We start from the raw sequence: 19631 nt of genomic DNA on the forward strand, positions 1-19631 counted from the left end.
ATATATATATGTATATATATGCACATATATATATAAATATTATTATGATTTACAATTAAAATATTTAAACATTATCGCATGTAAGACCTTGAGTATTTTTTATTCGGATAAGGAATTAATTGTTAGTTTATTTTTTGTGCCAACGTCGGTTAAATATTAAATGTTAAATTCTTCATATTATATATACGTATATATTTTTGTTTATACGCAATGAATTATATAGTAAGTGATTAAAAAAAAAATAAAGAAACTTACTCGCTGAAAGGCTCGCGGCGGCACTCAATTGGGAATGAGATGTCGAATTAGATGTTTGACGTCTCGAGGGCGTCGCGACGCTTCCGTACTGAGAAGTAAGAGATTCCGCAGCCGATGAAGGATAAGACCAGGTATTGGGATCCCCTGTCGCGTTTCCTCCAGATCCACCAGATGTTTGTTGTGAAGTATAAGGAGGACTGTACCCTCTAAAGCTCGGGCGACCCCCGAATGGTTGGGAAAATGCCGGTAGACTTTGGTGAGTCACCGTAGCCGATGATTTAGAACCATAGTCATCAGATATTGGTGGTAGTGATGTACCAAGACCTGAAAAATAGTTTTTAAATTTTTTTACTGACTAAAATTTTTTTTTAATGTAAAAAAAATTTTTTTCGTATGGGAAAATTTTTTTTATTTCACTTGGAAAAAATATGTATGGATGTATATGTATATGAAGATGTATGTGTAGATATATGTATGTATATATATAAATGTAGATAAATTTTTTTTTTAATTACTTGATGAATTCCAGAGTTGCTGAGGAGAACCAGCTAGATCTGTAGGACTGTTCATGTAAGGCAAAGTATAACCAGCACCTGCTCCTCCCATCGAACCGACTCCAGTCATACTGCGGTACAGAGATGATGAACTGTAACATGTAACATGAGATATATATGTATATGTATGGTTAGAAACAAAATAAATTATTTTTATTGAAAACACATTGACGAGAAGTGTGTCTGGCACACGCCCCTGCCCATGGGAATTCTCTGCATTTCTTGTTATATATAATACTCATCATTAATTTTTATGTTGAATAAAATTCGATATATTTTTTATTCATGTACATACTAGTTTTTTTTTTATTTTGAGCACTCGTCACTAAAAAATTTACTGCAATTTTAACCCAAGATTATCGAAAAAATCGATAAAATTTATGAGCTTTGGGGTAATTAAATTTTAAAGTCAATCATTGAGTAGTTTTTCAATTAAAAAAAGAAATAAAAAATTTTTTTGAAGTAACTACAAATTTACTTGACCGATTTATTTTAAATTTAAAGTTTGATAAAATTCTTCGAGTGGCATAAATTGTCAGAATATTATCATGCCACACATGCGCGTAATTAACGGAAGGTTACTTGTTGTACATATGAGTAAATCTATATTTCAAGTGATCCATAGTTTATCAATTGAAATACTTGGATAAATAAAATTACATATGATAAATGATAACTTCATACATACATCAGATGAAACATTTAATTAGATAATTTTTTTGGGGTTTAATTGAGTTAATTTTATAAAAAATGGAAATATCTTCCTGTAAAAATGAAAATTTAGATTTTTTAGTAAAAAAATTTAAATTTCTATTCATTGCCGCAACAACGCAGCGCCGCCGCCGTTTGACGAAAAATCCCGCCGCACTTTGAATATTCACGTATTCAATTTTCAAATATATTTTATAATATAAAGTATCGTTACTTAATATTGTGGGACTGTGATGCAGTTATGTTGCGGCGGTTACTGCGACTATATTCTGTTTTTACTTGGGATTACCCATCTTTTTTTAACTTACAATAAAAATTTATTTCTACAAATAGTTTATCTATCATCAGTTAATATGTCATCGATATAAAATATATTTATCGAAAAAATTTCTAAAAAAATCTAATAGAAGCACTAGTAGCCCCGCCTTAATTTTCTAGAAGTCTAGATAATTAATTCTTAGATTTTAAAAAATGGGTTGTATGAATTCACATTGACATTTTTTACCACTAAATTTATGGTGACATTGAAAAAAAAAAATCGATTTAGTTCAGTTTAAAAATAACATTTTTTACCCAAGACATTAATGATATAATTTGATAATAAAAGACTTCTTTAAACTTTTAATGATATTAATTAATTTCATGGCCACTTCGACGCGAGTACACAGGTACATTTATACCTCAACAAAAAAAAATAAAACCAATTAACGACAAAGAATTTTTTACTTCAACAATTACAAGCATTCCTTCATTTTCAAAATTACAACGATAATAACAATGATAATTAAAAATAAAAAAGATAATCATTAACTGGAGTATGTAAAAAAAAAAGTAAATAATCATCATAGGGGGTACAAGAAAGGTTTTTTTAAAAACCGGAAACCAGGGGCTCGGAATACCGGAATCGCGGAGGATGGACTTAACCAATGCGGGCGCGTGCCTCAGGTTTTATTTTTTTTTAATGGATCCCCTAGACACTTACGACCTAGACAACAGAAACTAGACCCCATATCATAGACCCCAGTCCCTAGACCTCAGAGCATCTGAATACAAGTTGACCACCAGGACAACACGAATACTCCATTACTTTTACCCAACATACGACAACTGTCTACACGTCACCTTTCCTATATTTCATCCTCACTTATCCTTCATCGACATGCTCAATAAAATTCCTATACTACGGCAATAGACAACTCATCGATGCTCCGAATTAAGAAGGAAAAAAGTAAAATAGAAAAAAATAAGACCCGTTAGGAAAAAAATTCTTAGACGATGGCGCCTAAGCTTCTTTATCGCTCTGAATTCCTCGGCTCTCTGAGTCATACATTTTTTTCCAGGTATTTACTTATTTTTCTAGTGATCTTTGCACCTTTTTCGAAATTGTCAAGTCTATCTGCTATCTGGTATCTATTTATTTAAAAATTGTAACAAGAACTATAATGACTAACACCAGAAATATGTGGGGCTCAAATTTCTAACCGAAATTTTGACTAATTATTAATTGCAGTAGCGCTAATTTTGAATTGCAAATTAATTGCTAGATGGAGTCTAGAGTAAAAAGCGGGAATTGTTTAAAGTTTAATGTCAACATTGTGATAAATATCCTTGAAGACGTACCAGTTAGTGAGCACGTTCGAATATGTTAAGTACGTGCTCAAATGAGTGTCGAAAGAAAGAACAAAACAACGCAGTTATGATATCAACTAAATGCACGTGTACATTTTTCTTACTACCGCATCCGTATTTTTTAAACTTTATTTTTTATGTACACATTTATTTTATGATGTATACTTGTCTTTTTGTTGTTTTATTTATAAGAAAAAAATCTTTTTATTTACAAATATTCTTCAAGATAATGAAAATTTAATTGTTTTTATTCTTTTAATTTTTATTTTGTCTGAGTTTAGATTTTTAATAAAATACGAATATGCTTGCGCTATTCAAAATATATGTTTTTTTTTTTTTTTTGCGGTAAAAGATGTCAATGTAAGCTCTGGAAGTTAGCGGTATTTTGTGCGCACGTGTAAACATATCCTGAATTACGTTAAGTGCAACGCGTGCCATGGATTTACGGATGAGTAATTAACAGGGAAATTGTGGAAATTCATTGCCGTGTTCTGTAAAAGTGCATCTGCATGTTTTATGTAATACTACAGACAAATCGTTATATATATATGCATATATGTTCGGTGTATGAACAAGTAAATATTGACAGTAATTTTTAAAGCGAATGATTAAAAAAAAAAATTGTCAAAAAATTAAGTGTAATTTTAGTTTTTAAAAAATGTATAAAATAGTTTGGGTCTGTGGTAAAAAATTACTTTACTGTATGCAATTTTCAAAAAAAAAATATATATGTACTAATTTAGTATGTCATAAAAATTTTTGATTTGATTTTTATTCTATTATTTATTTGTATCTCCTTGCGATCATCCCTATTGGGCCACGTGCCGCTTTTATTTATCGTTAAATATTTATTTAATTGTTCAATTAAAACAAAGTAAAAAACTAAAAATTACTAGTGAACATAAAAAAATATTATTTATACTTATTGCTATTTTTAATTATAAAAAATTACTACTGGTTTTACCGGACATATAACTTATTTTTATGAGAATTTTAAACTTTTGCGCTCTTTATTCACTTTGTAAGATATTATTTTTATTAATAATTTTATCATTTAATAATTCACAAACAAACTCCATCATTTCGCAGGTCATCAAATTTTATGCAAAATCTTTTAATTTTTTTAATTTTATTCCCCACAATTTTTGACGGTTACAATCTTAAATACCCTGTTTTTAAATGTACCTGCTCTCTAAACCTGAAATAGTGAATTATCACTTATTCACAGTGTATATTCACTATTTGCCACAGCTAAAATCGATCACTTGGAATTAGTGCATAATACACTTATTTACCCAGTGATTTTAAAAAGTAATGTTTTAAATCTACTGCGTAAAATGTAAAATTTTCACTATTTTCACTGTTTATACATAAAATTCACTTTTTTCCGGTGAATTAGTTGATCAGTGAAAATTTAACGATTTTAAGTTTAGAGAGTGAAGATCGGAACGTTTTTCGCGCATCGAAATTGAAAAAAATCTATTAAATTTGACTTTAAAAGTGACTTAAAGAGTAGTTGGGGTGGCCTGTAATTTTCGGCTGGCCGTGAAATATTTCAGAAGTCTAGATCCAGTATAGATTTCTTACTTATTTTCATTTCGTTTTTTTATTTTCGTTCCGCAAAAAACGTTCTGATCTTCAAGTACATGTTTTTAATAACTATCACTGTTTAAAAATGAATCAGTTAAATTCACTTCGAATTAGTGAATATTCACTGGGAACCAGCTATAGATACACCACTGGTTGAATTAGTGGTATACTTATAGCTGTAGAAATAGTGACTATCCACTGATTCGCGAGATTTCACTGATTCATTTTTAGAGAACACAATAATAACTAGTCAAAAATAACCTGGTACAAAAATGACCATTTACAAAAATAACTTTAGACAAAAATAACCATACACAACAATATCCTAGTAATTAATATTTAAATACAAAAATAAGCAGATACAATAGGTATCTGGTAATAAAAACTGATTGCCACCGTTTTACATTAATATATCAACTAATTCATATTAAACATTTAATTAAATTGATGGAATTCTTAATTGTACATTAATGTACGCAGATATTATTAACTAGATATTTTAGTAGGGGAAGGGGGAGCAAAATAGGCCCCTTAAGAAAAAAATTTTCAAATCCTCAGTTTTTTTCAAATTGTTTTACTTCTTGTTTACTCCCTACATAGTTTTTATTTTTATAGTTATTTTTGTCTTTCATAATTTTTGTATGGGGAATTTTTTCAACGATATTTTGAGTGAAGACCTTTTTGACACCACAAGTAAAAGAAATAGACTTGGATTCTTTGTAAAAAAAAAGATCAAATAAAATATGTCGATAATTGAGATCGAGATCTGTCCAGTAATTTTTTTCAAAATTACACAGAATATTGTTTTAATCCTCAAATAATTGATACACAAAGTTTCCAAAATAAACATACCCCAATTAATTAAACGACAAAAAATAAATAAATACTGGCCATTCATAAAATAAACCCGCGTTATTCGATACCAATTTCTTGGTGGTCCGTCAAAGACTGAGTTTATTAACGCAAGGAATTTTAATACACAACGTATTAATGGACTTGAGTGTCAATATAAACAAATACATAAATATATACACTATAGTATACGTAACTAATACATGGATCAAAATATTATTATTGTTGTTATAAGTATTACTTAACGCAATGAACCTTACTCTTATTTCTTCTAAGAATCATTGACACTCTTATTTCCATGACTTTTTAATCATCCGTTAGATTTATGAGATATTAAATGATTTATCTTTTCAACCAATTAATTAATTAATTTATTATTCAAAAAATTGTTTATTTATTTTTAATTTTTTAAGCTAAATACGATAATAAAAATAAATTTTAGATGAGAAATAAAAAAAGTGGAATTTTGTAATATAATATTACACATATGAGGTTATTAGCCCTTTTATTTTGCTATGTACGTCCGGCATTTGATCATTTCTCATATGATAAAATATCATTTCTCACGATGTTGTATATATGACAATTATTATTATTATTAATTTATAATAATAATAAATTTGAATATTTTGTTACTATTTAAATTTTTCCCGTTTCCCGCGTAAATTTTGAATTTCAAAAAAATCATTTATTTTTTATCGATCAAATTAAAAGACCCAGCTATTGACTGGGTACCACTTGATACTATTTTGGTTAATTATTTACTACTGAAAATTATCAATTATTCACGATATGGAAATTGAAATTTTGACAAAACTGAAATTTTGAATTTTCATGTAATCTTATAATTGGAATTTGAACTCATGATTTAATTTCGATGTATTTTAATTTTAATGAAAAAGTTTTTGTACAGTGCGTCATCAGAAAATAAATTTCAGATTATTTTCAATCGTTAAATTCAAATTAAACTTTAATCCGGCCGCCAAATTTAAAATTCCAGGAAAATTCATGTATTTTTCTTTCATAAATATATATTCCATTATTTTGTCCTTTAGTGGTAAATAAGATTTTTTTCTAGCCATTGTTTGTATATCATATTTAAGATAATCTTTGGATCAGCTCATGGATTTTCAAATTAAGGAGCTAGAGTTTAAATTTAAATTTAAATTTCAAATTTAAAAATCTTTAAACTTGACTTAAAATCCTCGGCTCAAAAATTTGAAAATATAATGAAAAATTTTCAAAAAATTTCCTTTCAAGCCGACAAACTCTCCGAGATATAAAATTTTTATGATTCATTTTCAAATTGTAAATCCTTAAAAAACGAACCAATTTTCCATTTAAATGGAAAGTAAATTAAATTTAGCGCTGTTACCAAAAATAATTCGGAACTAAAAATTATCTTGATAAAATGGCACACGTCGATAATTAGTACGTTCAAGTACTCAATAGCTTCCACTTAATTTAATTATCAACAGTAAAAACGATTAATTAAATTAATATAATTATCGAAAAAGAGAATGCGTTAAAAAAAATATTTACTATTAATACTGAACAGATAAAAAATATATAAGAAATTTACTAAGCATTAAATAATCAATAGATTGAACAGTTATTCAAAACAAATAAAAATAAATAATTTATAAAGTTAAAAGTATCAATACTAAAATATATATTTTTTTATCAGTGCAAAGAACTGATAAAGTAGGGCACTATTTTTTTAAATATTTGCTCAGTCGCATCAGAGATTATTCCAATATTATATATAATATATATATATATATATATATATATATATATATATATATATATATATATGATCTGTCCTATATGTCAAGCATTCGAAAACTAAAAACAAGTGATCTAATATTTACTCAAAATTTATCAATTTTCATTTTTAAAAATATTAAGAAAAAAATAGTCTAATATTTTTTAGTAAAAAAAACTTCTTCTCTATCTTAAAATTTATATATACACATATATATATTAAAAAAAAAACTCACTGCATGTTTATAGATTGTTGATTGGCTTTAAAACGTTGAATTCACCGATAAAATTTTGACACGTGTCGACGTTACTTTTAATTACCAAAAAAAAAAATAAAATTTTAAATTAAATTACGAAAACAGACATATAAAAAAAAATTTTTAATTATAGTGAGTCACAGATTTATAAAATAAAATATAACAGTTTGATTAATTTAAAATAAATGCAAGTAAACGCTGCAGAGGATCGTCGTTATATGACGGTCCTGACGGAAGGTAACTAAGAAGTATATTTCCCCTCCAAACCACCAACGCTTTTCTCACTCTTAACTTTTTTCTCCCTTCTCCATTTCATTTGACTTAACTTTGACTCTCATAAAGAATCCCTACCTCTTTTTTGTACGTCGGCTTCTTTTTACACTCATACTTTGTCATACACTTGGATTATAGTTTTGTCTACTGTTAGTAATGAACATTATATATATGAATATATAACTTCAAGTGCCTCTACAATATCCCCACTTAATTATTTTCAATTACTATTGTTATGATTATAATTATCATTATTATGACTTTTAATTATTGGTTTATATTTTAAGGAAGCCATTTTTTTCTCAACAATAATTTGAAAAATTAATTATGACATATATATAACCAGTGTTATCTAGAAAAAGTAAATATTAATTAGTTTTCTAATTAATCTGTGATTTGATCGTCTTACGAAAATTATCAATAATCAAATATTTAAATTAAATTGTTATTTTATTACTTTACTAATTAGTGAGTATTAATCACATGCTTGACATGATATTACATTTTTTTGATTAATGAGGATTTATAATAGAACGGGGCGCGGTGGAGTACCTACACAAGTATGTAATTAGTTTTTTTTTATATTTAGTTACAGTTTGCTAGTTTTTTTTATCTATTTTTTAAGAATTTTAATTTTAAAAAATATTTTTATTTATCTTGTAATGTCCTAATTTAGCTGGAGTACTTCTTAACCCTTTAATGAGTGGTAATGATGGCATAGTAAATAACAAAATTTTATGCAAAACACTATTCCCATTTTCGCGCCAAAATTTTAAATTTGAAAAATTGATTAAAATTTTCGAATTACCCCTATTGTGCTTCGGGTATTAAAAGAATCCCGAGAAGACCCTTCGAGAACCCTTCCCTGAATTGTAGAAAGATGGATCATGATAAAGAGGTGTGGATTATTAGACTAATAATCATTTCTCAATGGGGTATCGTTGAGGAGGGGTATTGGAGTATAACAACGATACACACAGCATCGGAGATGCGTACAGAGTTACCTGAAATATGGTAACTCGGTCAGTTTTATGACCCCTTTGTACCCTCAGTACATGGGTCTTACCAGAAGAAAGGGTCTACAGACGGTGTCCTTCTAACATTCGTGCTGACCACTTGTGCAGATCGTTGTGAATTAGCATACTTGTAATTTGTATCTTTTTGTCTCAATTATTTTAATAAAGCATTCGTGCCATTCTTTGACTTTAAATATACATATATAAATTAAACTAAATCATCTTTACATTATTGGATTTCTCCTTCCAAGTATCCTGATTCTAACCCACAGAAAAAACAGATATCTCGAGTCAAGAAAATATTTTTGAAGACAAACGTTTTCGGGAACCAAGTCAAGATTTTCTTGAGCCAAGAGAATTCGTCTTGGTTGGAGAAGATTTCTACTTTATCTGAGAAAGTTTAGGTCTCCAAAAAAATTTTCTTGAATCAAGAATATTTACCTTCAGTCGAGAATTTTTTTTTTTTTGTGTGCAGAAATATTATAAGAATTATTGTATAATAAAATTTGGATTTCATACTTGTATGTAATTTTCATGGCGTTCACCTTTTAGTAATACTACATTTTTGTTGATATCTTATATTTTACTTGATGTAATTTATATAAATTACATCACAGTTTTCGAAGTAAATCAAATTTTTATTATGCTCAGATTATACACTAGAAAATTTGTCAAATGAACGCGGATTAAATCCGAAGTGAATGCGGAACAGATGACTTTATTTATTTATTTCCCTCGCAGTGAAATTTACTCCGAGAGGGAGTTTAATATAATATTAAAACCCAAAATTGGAGTAAATGCGGATTGAAATAAAATCTAGATCACTCCGAAATAACTCCGCTGAGAAGACAAACTCCCTATTTACCCCGTATGCGGAGTAATTTTTTATAAAAACTCCGAAACTCCAAATGACGGAGTGAATTTGGATTTGAATAAAATCCGTAATCACTCCAAATTCACTCCCGATTTTTTACAGTATAAGAATAATAAATTTAATTATAAAATACTGCTCTGTTCAAAGTCTAAACATTCATTCAATTAAAATTGATCAGCATCTTATAGTAAAAAAAGTTCAGATTCATTTTCATTTTCCTCTACGGACTCAATGTTTTGTTTCTTTGAGGTAATTTTGAATTTTTCACGTTCCAAAAAAATTAAATATCTGCTTAATTTACCCAAATATAATTTCATAGTGTAAGGGCTTATTTTTCAAGCCAACTTTTGTTAAAAAAAAAAAAAAATATGAATTATTTTACCGTTTAAAATTAAAAAATCTCACATTTTTTTTCTCTTCTTTACGTGAAAAATAAAAATTCACAATTGCAAGAAAAAAACTGTACGTCAGTAAATAATAAAAAAAAATACGAAACTGTAATTTCCATCGGAAAATATTTAAAATCAACAGCTGTGTGCTTTCAAACTTTGTACCAATTGAGAACTTGTTATCGTAAGTGACAAAAAAACAAACGGATTTAAAAATAAATAAAAAATGAAAACAAACAAACAGACCGACAATTACTTAAATATCCTAAAGAATAAAATTATGAGCGTAAAAATTTAAAAACGAAGTTTAGTAACACGTTACTCCAACAGATGCCAGTTCCGTCGGTTTTCCTCTCAAGTCTTGTTCGTCATCGGGTCAAAAAGATCATAGTCTGTTTAATTTATAAACTAAATAATTTTTAATCTTTTGCGAATTAATATAATATATTATTATCATTTATCTCGCAACAATTAATTTTAAAAATTACTCATACATAAATATATACATATATATTTACATATTGCTTATTTATTTAACGGACACTGAATCTTTAGAATGAAAGTCGATATCTTTGAAAGTGAGGATTATACTATAAATTGCATATGTAACTATTTATGATATAATAATATATGAATATATATTGTTTATGATCTTAAATTCTTAGAAAGCACACATACTAATTATTGTAAATTAATATCTTCTAATAATATAAGAAAATTATTTTTAAATCAACATTTAGAAATATTTGAAAAACTAAAATGAAAACTGACGAAAAAAAATGAATACTATTTTGATTTCTTTCATATAAAGATCTAAATAGATCATAGTAAAAAAAATCTGATTATCAAACTAAAAAAAATTCAAAATTTTCAATCACGAAAGAGGCTGGCGGCTTTTGAAAAAAAAATTTGATTTAAGGAGATGTTCATTTAGTATCTAAGCAGATCTATTGATATCAATGTAGATCTAAAATTTTTTTAAATTAGATCTACGATAATCTAAGAGTTCGTACATGATCTGATATATTTTTTACTGAAGGTACTGTTCTATAATAGTATGTTGCGTAGCAAGGGACAAAACGACGATTTCAGACGAGGGTGAAAGCGTACTGACATCATCCGAAGTTTGAAAACATGTTTTATCTTGTACTATGTGCGCTATATTTCCCGAATTACTTGCACTGATACTGGGAGTTTGAATGCCTGGAGTCTATTCACATTTAGGTCTTCTCTTAAAATGAATCAGTGAAAAGTACTTCAATCAGTGAATATTCACTGCACAAATAATCCCAAGTATATCACCAAGTGTAATACAGGATACCTCTATAATCAATAATCTTCAGAGGATAACCCGTCCCATGAATGCTTCAAGCTGGTGAATATAAAAACTCTGGAATAAGTATCTTACCAGGGACACCACAAATGGTGGGCGCGATCTAGTGGCGAGCATCGAACTACTCCAGCTGCTGCTGCCTAACACCATAACTTTTTAAATCAATAATCATTAGGTTCAAATATATATTTATTAACCTCGAACAAATATATATATTTATTCTAAATGAATATATTTTTTAGTGTCTAAGTAATATTTATTAGAGTTAATATAATAATATTTTGCTTTAATATTTGGATTTGTTGGCACTATAAAATAGTTTAGTTGTCCATTAAATGAATATTTTCTTAACTTTACCAAATGATTTTATTATCTTAGAGAGAGAAATATTAATGTCAACCAAATAGAGTCTATTAAATCATTTGTTAAAAATGATAAAATAGATTGTATTGACGTAATAAAATTTAGTTATCCCAAATAAATTTTAGTTTAACAGAATTTAACAAAACCAATTTAATTGTCCAAAGAGAAATTTTTTCTCAGTGTGACATTCAAAATAAATAGAAGTAATTTTCAGTTACCGCTGTAAAAAAAAATTTTCATTTCTGCGGGCAAAGTGGGGTACCCCCTAAAAAAGGTAAAAAAATAAAATTTCTGGATTTTAAACAAATTTGATTAAGTTGAAATTTTTTGTAAGTAATTTACCCCCTTTCCCTACCCGTATAGGAACCGCCAGGCATGCAACAATGCTGATGACTGGCCTATTAATGGCTTGCAATCATTGGCCGATGATCAAAATACCAGTATTGGGCCATTAATGATTGATGAGTGGCCCATGGATCTTGTATCGATATCGCCAGTGTATATACACTTGGCCAGTCATTCAGCCAATGGCTGGCCGATCAATAGGTAACCTTGGTTGGCCGATGATCGAATTAGATTTCGTATCTAAGGCACTGGTTAGACAATCGGCCAGTCATCCAGCCGATGGTAGACCAATCAATGATTATCGATGGTTTGCCGATGATTAAAAAACATTCTTAACCCAGTCGTACACGGAGAGAAAAATTTCGCCAGATTAAGTATACGCATCGCTATTCTGGCTATACGCTGTATAGTCATCTTACTTAACGATACGCCGTATAGCCAATTCAGCTATACAGAGTACCCTCACAGTGGATCGTCAAAATGACGATCCGTATCCTTATTTTAGGCATTTTATGAATCGCTGACATGACTATTGCGCAAACTCTGTATTTAGGCATCCGGCAACCGAGAACGATGATCCGTATAGCCAATTTATCTATACGGATCCTCACGCTGGCGAAACAGATACCTATATCAACGAAACTACATATCGTTTCAAAGGCTATTCGTCGTATTGTTAAATTAAATAAACGAATACTTAACCTAACCCAAACACGTATCTTTATTTTAACGATTCTATAGATTATTAAATTAATATGAGAGTATATTCCTAAATTCGGTATACGAATCGTTATTCTGACGATACGTCATTTGAGGATACATTGGATAGTCATTTTGGCGATATTTTTCTCACCGTGTAAGCTACAGAAGACTGACAGTATTTTGATCACAATTTTCGTGCTATATTATAAGTGGATGAAAAATTAATCTATAATTAATTTTATTAAATAGTTAGATATTTATTGAAGCCCTAGTGGAAACTTTTCGGAATTTCCTCTGTAAAACTCAGTTCTAAAGTTCTAAAGACTCTTTCAAAGTTCTCAAGACTTTTTCAGAGTTTTTCAGAGAAAATTCCGAAAAATTTCCACCAGGGAGTATTTATTAAATATTTAAATATTCATTGAAATATCCATTTAATAGTATATTACTACCCTAGGCCAGAAAGTTGGATTTCCTGGTGCATGGAATATAGATGCCGAGGCGAAGCCGAGGCATCTATATTCCTTGCGTCAGAGCATCCAACTTTTTAGCCGTGGGTTGTATACTATTTTTCTTGATCTCCAACCGAAAGTACGGAAATTTGGACAAAGGTGGGGGGAGGGGGCGGCCCGCCCAACTTTTGCAAAGCCGAGGCGAAGCCGAGGTTTTGCTGGTCGGGGCGGGCTAAAAAAAAAAAATCTGAAAAATAGTTGACCCTGCAGGCCATCCTGGAGCTCAGATAGTGTCCCCCAATTTTAAAAAATTTTCAATTGTCATAACCGTATCAAAATTATATTAATTAATTAAAAAAAAATTAGAACCTTAAGTAAAAAAGGGAATACGTAATCGTAATTTCGCTAAATATAGATTTAAAAAAATATAGATTTAAAAAATAAATATAGATTTAATAAATATAGATTTAAAAAAATATTATTTACAGTTGATTTCAATTGGAAGCTGAACGAAATTTGTAAAATAAATTTCAGTATAATCTTCATGTCAATTTTATAATTCCAATTTTCAAATTTTATAGGCTAGAATTTATTCAACAAATTTCGTTTAACTTCTGATTGATATCAATTGCAAGTAATTTTTTTAAAATTATATACCTCGGTGAAATTACAACTACGTTCTCCTCTTTTCAATTGAAGTTTTAATTTTTTTAAATTATTTAATAAAATTTTTATACGGTTATAATCGTTGAAAGCCATTAACTCTTAAAAATTATAATAATTATCACGATTTAAAATGATCAGTGTTGGTTATGTTTTTGGTTATGTTGAGCTGTCAGTACGCCGGCACTGTATACTATACACTTTATAGTGTATAACTCATAGTGTGAGTATACTGACACAAGCGCGCCTATGAATATAGTTACAGGACTGAGCCAGAAAATAAACGTAGTCCGCTAGAGCGCGCTGTAATTCGTGTAAGCCACAAAAATCGTTCTTTCTGGAGCAAGAACGGACCAGAAAGTCCGTACTTTCGGGTCGGGGATCAAGAAAAATATTTTAGTTAAAATCTTTATTTTATTTTATTTTGTTTATTTTTTTTTAACCGAAAAAAAGTGATTCTTTCTTTTTTCTTTTTCAGTTTGAAATTTAAACGAGTTATTTTTAAATTATTAATTTTTTTTTCTTTGCGACTAGACTATAGTCTAGCGACTAGACTATAGATTCATATACTTGTGGACGTTAGTCGAGATTATAGTCTATTGTAAGATCTCGCTCCCTACACGTGGTGCGTTATGTGAAATTGTAAAAAAAAATATTACTTATTTTATTTAATTATTTATTATGTCGCACAATTAATATCGAGTAAAAAAACTCTATGAATTAAAGTCTGTACATGATATTGGTGGCGATAATTGTAGTGGAGTTAGAGATGAGGTGAATAAATTAGAAGATTTGGAGGTTAACCATTTCGAAACTCCAAGTTATGAATCACTATCAAATACTATTGATCACAGTGATCAAGTGATTGAAAGTATTGGTGAATTTAATTATTGTGCTAGTGATAATCGTGATGTTAGTAGTGATAGTGATGGACTATTATTTAGATAAATAATTTAGTATAATTTAATTATATAAATAATGTAGTAATGATTACATTACTACATTACTACACATATAAGTATGTGAAATTCAATTTATGTTGATTTATTATTATAAATATTCGATAAAATCTTCAGCTTAATTATTTAAACTATTGCAAGTTTTATTGTTGAAAAAATTTACTTTTTAAATTCTACGTCGTATTCTAAATTCAAAATTTATTATTTATGGGCCGTCTTTAATTATCATCATTGGGCCATTCAAGTAGAATATGTTCGGCCGATGATAGTTTGCCATGTCTGGGCCCAAGTTAGGTTCCAGCCGTTACCCGTTGAACGGCCAATCTTGGTTGCCATTAGTGTGCCAGGCTAGTATGCTTGGCACCCAATCATGGTCCGATAGTTGGCCATTCATAAAACCCTACACGGGATACTTAATTTAACAGGAAAAACAATGGCTTTTTCACTTACCTGCACTAAAAATTTAAATTCCTGCCCTGTTTAGAAAGAAGAAAGTCATTCTCTTCTTTTATAAGAAAACAAATGATAAAAATTAGCGCATGCGCCATTCTTCCCATAAACAGAGGCAAAAATTTAAACTTTCAGGCACAGATCTGGTGAAAAGTAGTATAAACATCACTAAAGATTATTGGTCTGTTCCAACTCGCGGGTTGGAATGTCCTACTTTCTCCCTTGGTGTGTAATATAATATTCTTCTCTAGTGGAACTGATTAGTTTCTACCTGCTGAATTCCATTGGTCTGAATTTGGATTATTTCGACTGACAAAGAAGGCATTGCAATTCGCAGTTCCAATGCAGGTGATGTAAAAAACTATCTAAGTAGACAGAGCTCCGAAGTTACTAAAGAATTATTCAGATCCATTCCCTTTTGATTCCAGCAGTTTCATACCACGACAACTGATTCCAGTCAACTAATCCCATAGATCTTGATACCAAACTTTAAAACCAACTAAAACAACTAATACAATTTTGTGTAGTCACTTAAAACGGATTTCATGGTGTGTTAAATATCTATATAGTTTGCTTATGACGTTTCAATTTTGTTTGACAGGTGAGTTAATTTTGACCGCACACATGGTTTTAAAAAAATTATAAACTGAAAACTGTCATATTGTAATCAATTGTCATCAGATTTACTGACATACACAGACAAAATTTTCTTACATCAATTTTTTTGTGTAGAATCATTAGTTTTATTTTTTAATTTCACTTATATCCAAATCACTTATCCCTGAATCGGATAAAAAATTATTTTTAAAGGACTGAGTAAATTCAACACATTAACTGTCTATTAACAAGATACAAATAATTAAATAGACCCAAACATCAGTATCAGATAAAAATTTTTGATAAAAAAAAACTGGTATATAACGTGAGTACGGGAGTTGTCCCAACGAAAATTTCTTTTTTACAAAACACTTATAGAAATAAAAAGTAAAAATACTTAAAATGAGTAATTGTCCAAATGACAATTAAAAACTGATAACACCGCCATAGCGATAGGATCTCCAGTTATCAGTTGACTAATTCTCCGCGGTAATTTAACGAAAAAATTAATAATTACAAAGTTATGCAACTAATAAGTAACTAGAAATTTTTTTAACAACGCGTTCAAGTAATGATCCTTATCCGTGACCATTAGAAAAGTAAAGTGACTTCAAAAAATTAGTTGCCTAGAGTTACCTAAAATATGTCTCCATAATTGCCTGATGGATGACGCAGTATATGAGTTTTTAATGACACACACATTAGTTAATTTAAGTCATGTGGTGGCCGAATGGGTTCTTTGGAAATGAAAGCTATACTATTAATATTTCAATTCTCCTGAGCTATTCTTTATAAGAATAATTATAAACAAATTCAATTTAAATTACTGTCTACACCAGCATAAATTAATATTTCATATTGCACGGAGAAAGAAGTCAAAGAATTTTTACTAAATTTGAAAAAAAAATTACAATCCGAGAAGTAATCTTGAAATTGTAAAAATCTTTCATTGCGATTGTAATTATTATTTAATTTTGACTTGCATTTTTCTCCGTGGCTTAAAACGTATTTTTGTTACTCGTTATTTATTATTTTATCGAACTATTAATTTTACTAGACAAATTTATTGATAAAAAAAATTGTTCGTAATTTTGGCAGCTCAAGGTAAGTAAAAAAATTGATTGACCCAAAGAAGATCATAAACAATGAGATAAAACAAATAGTAAAGAATTTCGAACTCGAAATGTCTATAAAATTTAAAAAAAGTATCACGCTGATCAAAGTCACGATTCGTGCCAGAAATATGACCGCGGATTGTAAACAAAAATTTTTTCCAGATCAATGGATTTCTGTTTGAAGAAGTGAACATTTGCAAGTCACAAAAATTTCCATTTTATTAAAAAAGAAAAAAAGACCTACCTGGAAAGTGGTCCAGAAGGGGAATGAGAAGTCGGAGGTTGATCATGATCAGTATGATGATGTGGAGTAGCCGCAGGATTGTAAATTGAAACCATATATAAATCCGAAACGCGATCAGAGTCCTGAAGCGATTGATGGACACCAGGTGGCTGCATCGAAGTCAGATGAGTAAAATTTTGCAGTCTGCTTTGGTCATTGGGACTGTACCCGTCGTCTGTCTGTGAATTATTTACGTGCGCGGATGATGATCGATGGGGTGATAATCCCTGGTCATCACGAGGGCTGCGACTAGAACCGGGTGAGCTTCCAGTTCTAACGTTACTCGGCGATACACCACCACTAGAACCTCTGATATGATGTGACAAGTACGGGTCTTCTGGTAGAACTTCATCCAAATGCTGAGCACTAGAAACATCAACGGAACCAGCCGTAGAACCGGCCATAGATAGATTTGGAAACATTACACCCAATGGTGAATATTCACTACGTGATCCTCTCATGGCCGCGACAATTCCACTGACCCTTTCAGCAGCCTCTTGATGATGATGATGATGTTGTGGCACTTGTAGATGTCGTATCAATGAGGGATCACTCAGATGCTGATGCTGATGCTGATGATGTTGGTGTTGATGCTGCTGATGTTGATGTTGGTGATGTTCTACTGACTGTGAGAGCGTTTCAGTTGCGTGCCGATGCATCGTAGAGTGAGGCATGTGACTACTAACTCGATGATTTCCCTCTGTTGTGAGCGAGACCTCAGACGGATGTCTATCCCCTCCTTCAGGGATCGGTACCTCGTTTACCCCGCCGCTGCTCCCACTACCGACAAGCTGCTGGCCATACTGCTGATGATCGTGTAAGTGATGCTGATGGAGGGAATTAGGTGTTTGTTGGTGATGATGATGATCCTCTTCATGACTGACTCCGTAAGGAGACCCGACTACCAAATAATCCCTAGTAATTATAAACAATAGATTAACATTTGCATGGTGTAATTATTAGGCAAAAAGCGAACAATAGAAATTTTGTAAATACTATACCTGGACATTATGATGTGGGGCGACTGATAGTCCAAGGTGTGATGTATTGTGTAAGAATTGTCCTTTGATGAAAGGACAAAAGACACTGGCTCAGTGTTTGCTTCGACCAGGACGCCATTTTCAATTTCCGGTCGGACCGCCTCCAGTACGCCCACGGTATCCCCGCCATCTGGGTAATTTAATTCTTGCTTTAGCTGGTGATGATCTGGTAGTTCTGATAAACTCTGATCATGACTTTTGTGATCGAGTAGTTGATTGTCATGATCAGGAAGCTGCTGATCATGATCATGAGCGTGTAAGTCATGATTGCTATCTGACAGCTCATGTTGATCTTGATGCTGATCATGTCTCTCTTGATCTGTCAAACAGACAGCGTCGACTATTTTTAATAATGCGGGGTCGGCTATCAAATTTTCACTGCCATTTATACTTTTCCTGTCTTCCTCAGTACTTTCTACGTACTCGGATAATTTTGCTGTAAATTAAAAAAAAATTCGTCTTAATTAACTGAGGTTTTAATTGTAAATTCGAGTTACAAATTTTTTTTAACATAAGTTTTTTAACAAAACTGTTGCTATGTTGCCTTATAAATATGTCTGTTATCTCTTATACTAGTACATAGTTTATGTATTTATATATATATAGCTTGTTTAGTAAAGTCTATATATATGTAAAAAATAAAAAATTTTTAAAAGAAGTGAGATAAAATTTTTTTTGTTTTTTTATGTATGATATATAAATATATAGAGAATGAAAGGGCAAAAACTACACTGTAAAAAGAGCGGTGTTAAAAATGGACTCAATTTAACACCGCGCGGTGTTAAAATGAAATAACACTGGTGTAGGCGGTGTAATTTGGCGGTGTTAAAATACTGGTGTTAAATCGGTGTAAAAAAAAATTCTACACATAAAAATTAGAAAAAAAGATCTATTACATCGAAAAAAATATAAAAATTTAATGAATATTATCTGGAGGAAAATTCAAATTTGCTATATACTTTGAAAATAATTATTTGTGCTGTACGTAATTAGTTAAAAATTACACAATCTTACGCCCACTGTTTCAATCACCAATAATTTAATTAATTAATAAAAATTCTGTCTAACTCCTAGTGGTCGAGTAAGTAAAAATATTCGCAAAGTAAAATATTTTAACACCGAAAAATATTGTAACAAAGTGAAATTTTTTGAACACCGAAAATTT

The 19631-nt window shown here is 30.0% G+C and overlaps 1 protein-coding gene across 4 annotated transcripts in view; it reads right to left on the reverse strand.

The window, feature by feature from the left end:
• LOC130672529 (box A-binding factor-like) overlaps positions 1-19631 on the reverse strand; it is a 59627-nt gene that overhangs the window by 13979 nt on the left and 26017 nt on the right. For all 4 annotated transcript variants that reach the window (XM_057477193.1, XM_057477195.1, XM_057477197.1 and 1 more), the window contains exons 2-5: positions 18428-18902; positions 17388-18341; positions 771-901; positions 256-579 (exon numbers count right to left, since the gene is read on the reverse strand). In XM_057477193.1, coding sequence (XP_057333176.1) covers positions 256-579; positions 771-901; positions 17388-18341; positions 18428-18902 — 1884 coding nt within the window. The remainder of the gene's footprint in view (positions 1-255; positions 580-770; positions 902-17387; positions 18342-18427; positions 18903-19631) is intronic.

Source organism: Microplitis mediator, chromosome 7 (assembly GCF_029852145.1).
Source record: "Microplitis mediator isolate UGA2020A chromosome 7, iyMicMedi2.1, whole genome shotgun sequence".
NCBI lineage: Eukaryota > Metazoa > Arthropoda > Insecta > Hymenoptera > Braconidae > Microplitis > Microplitis mediator.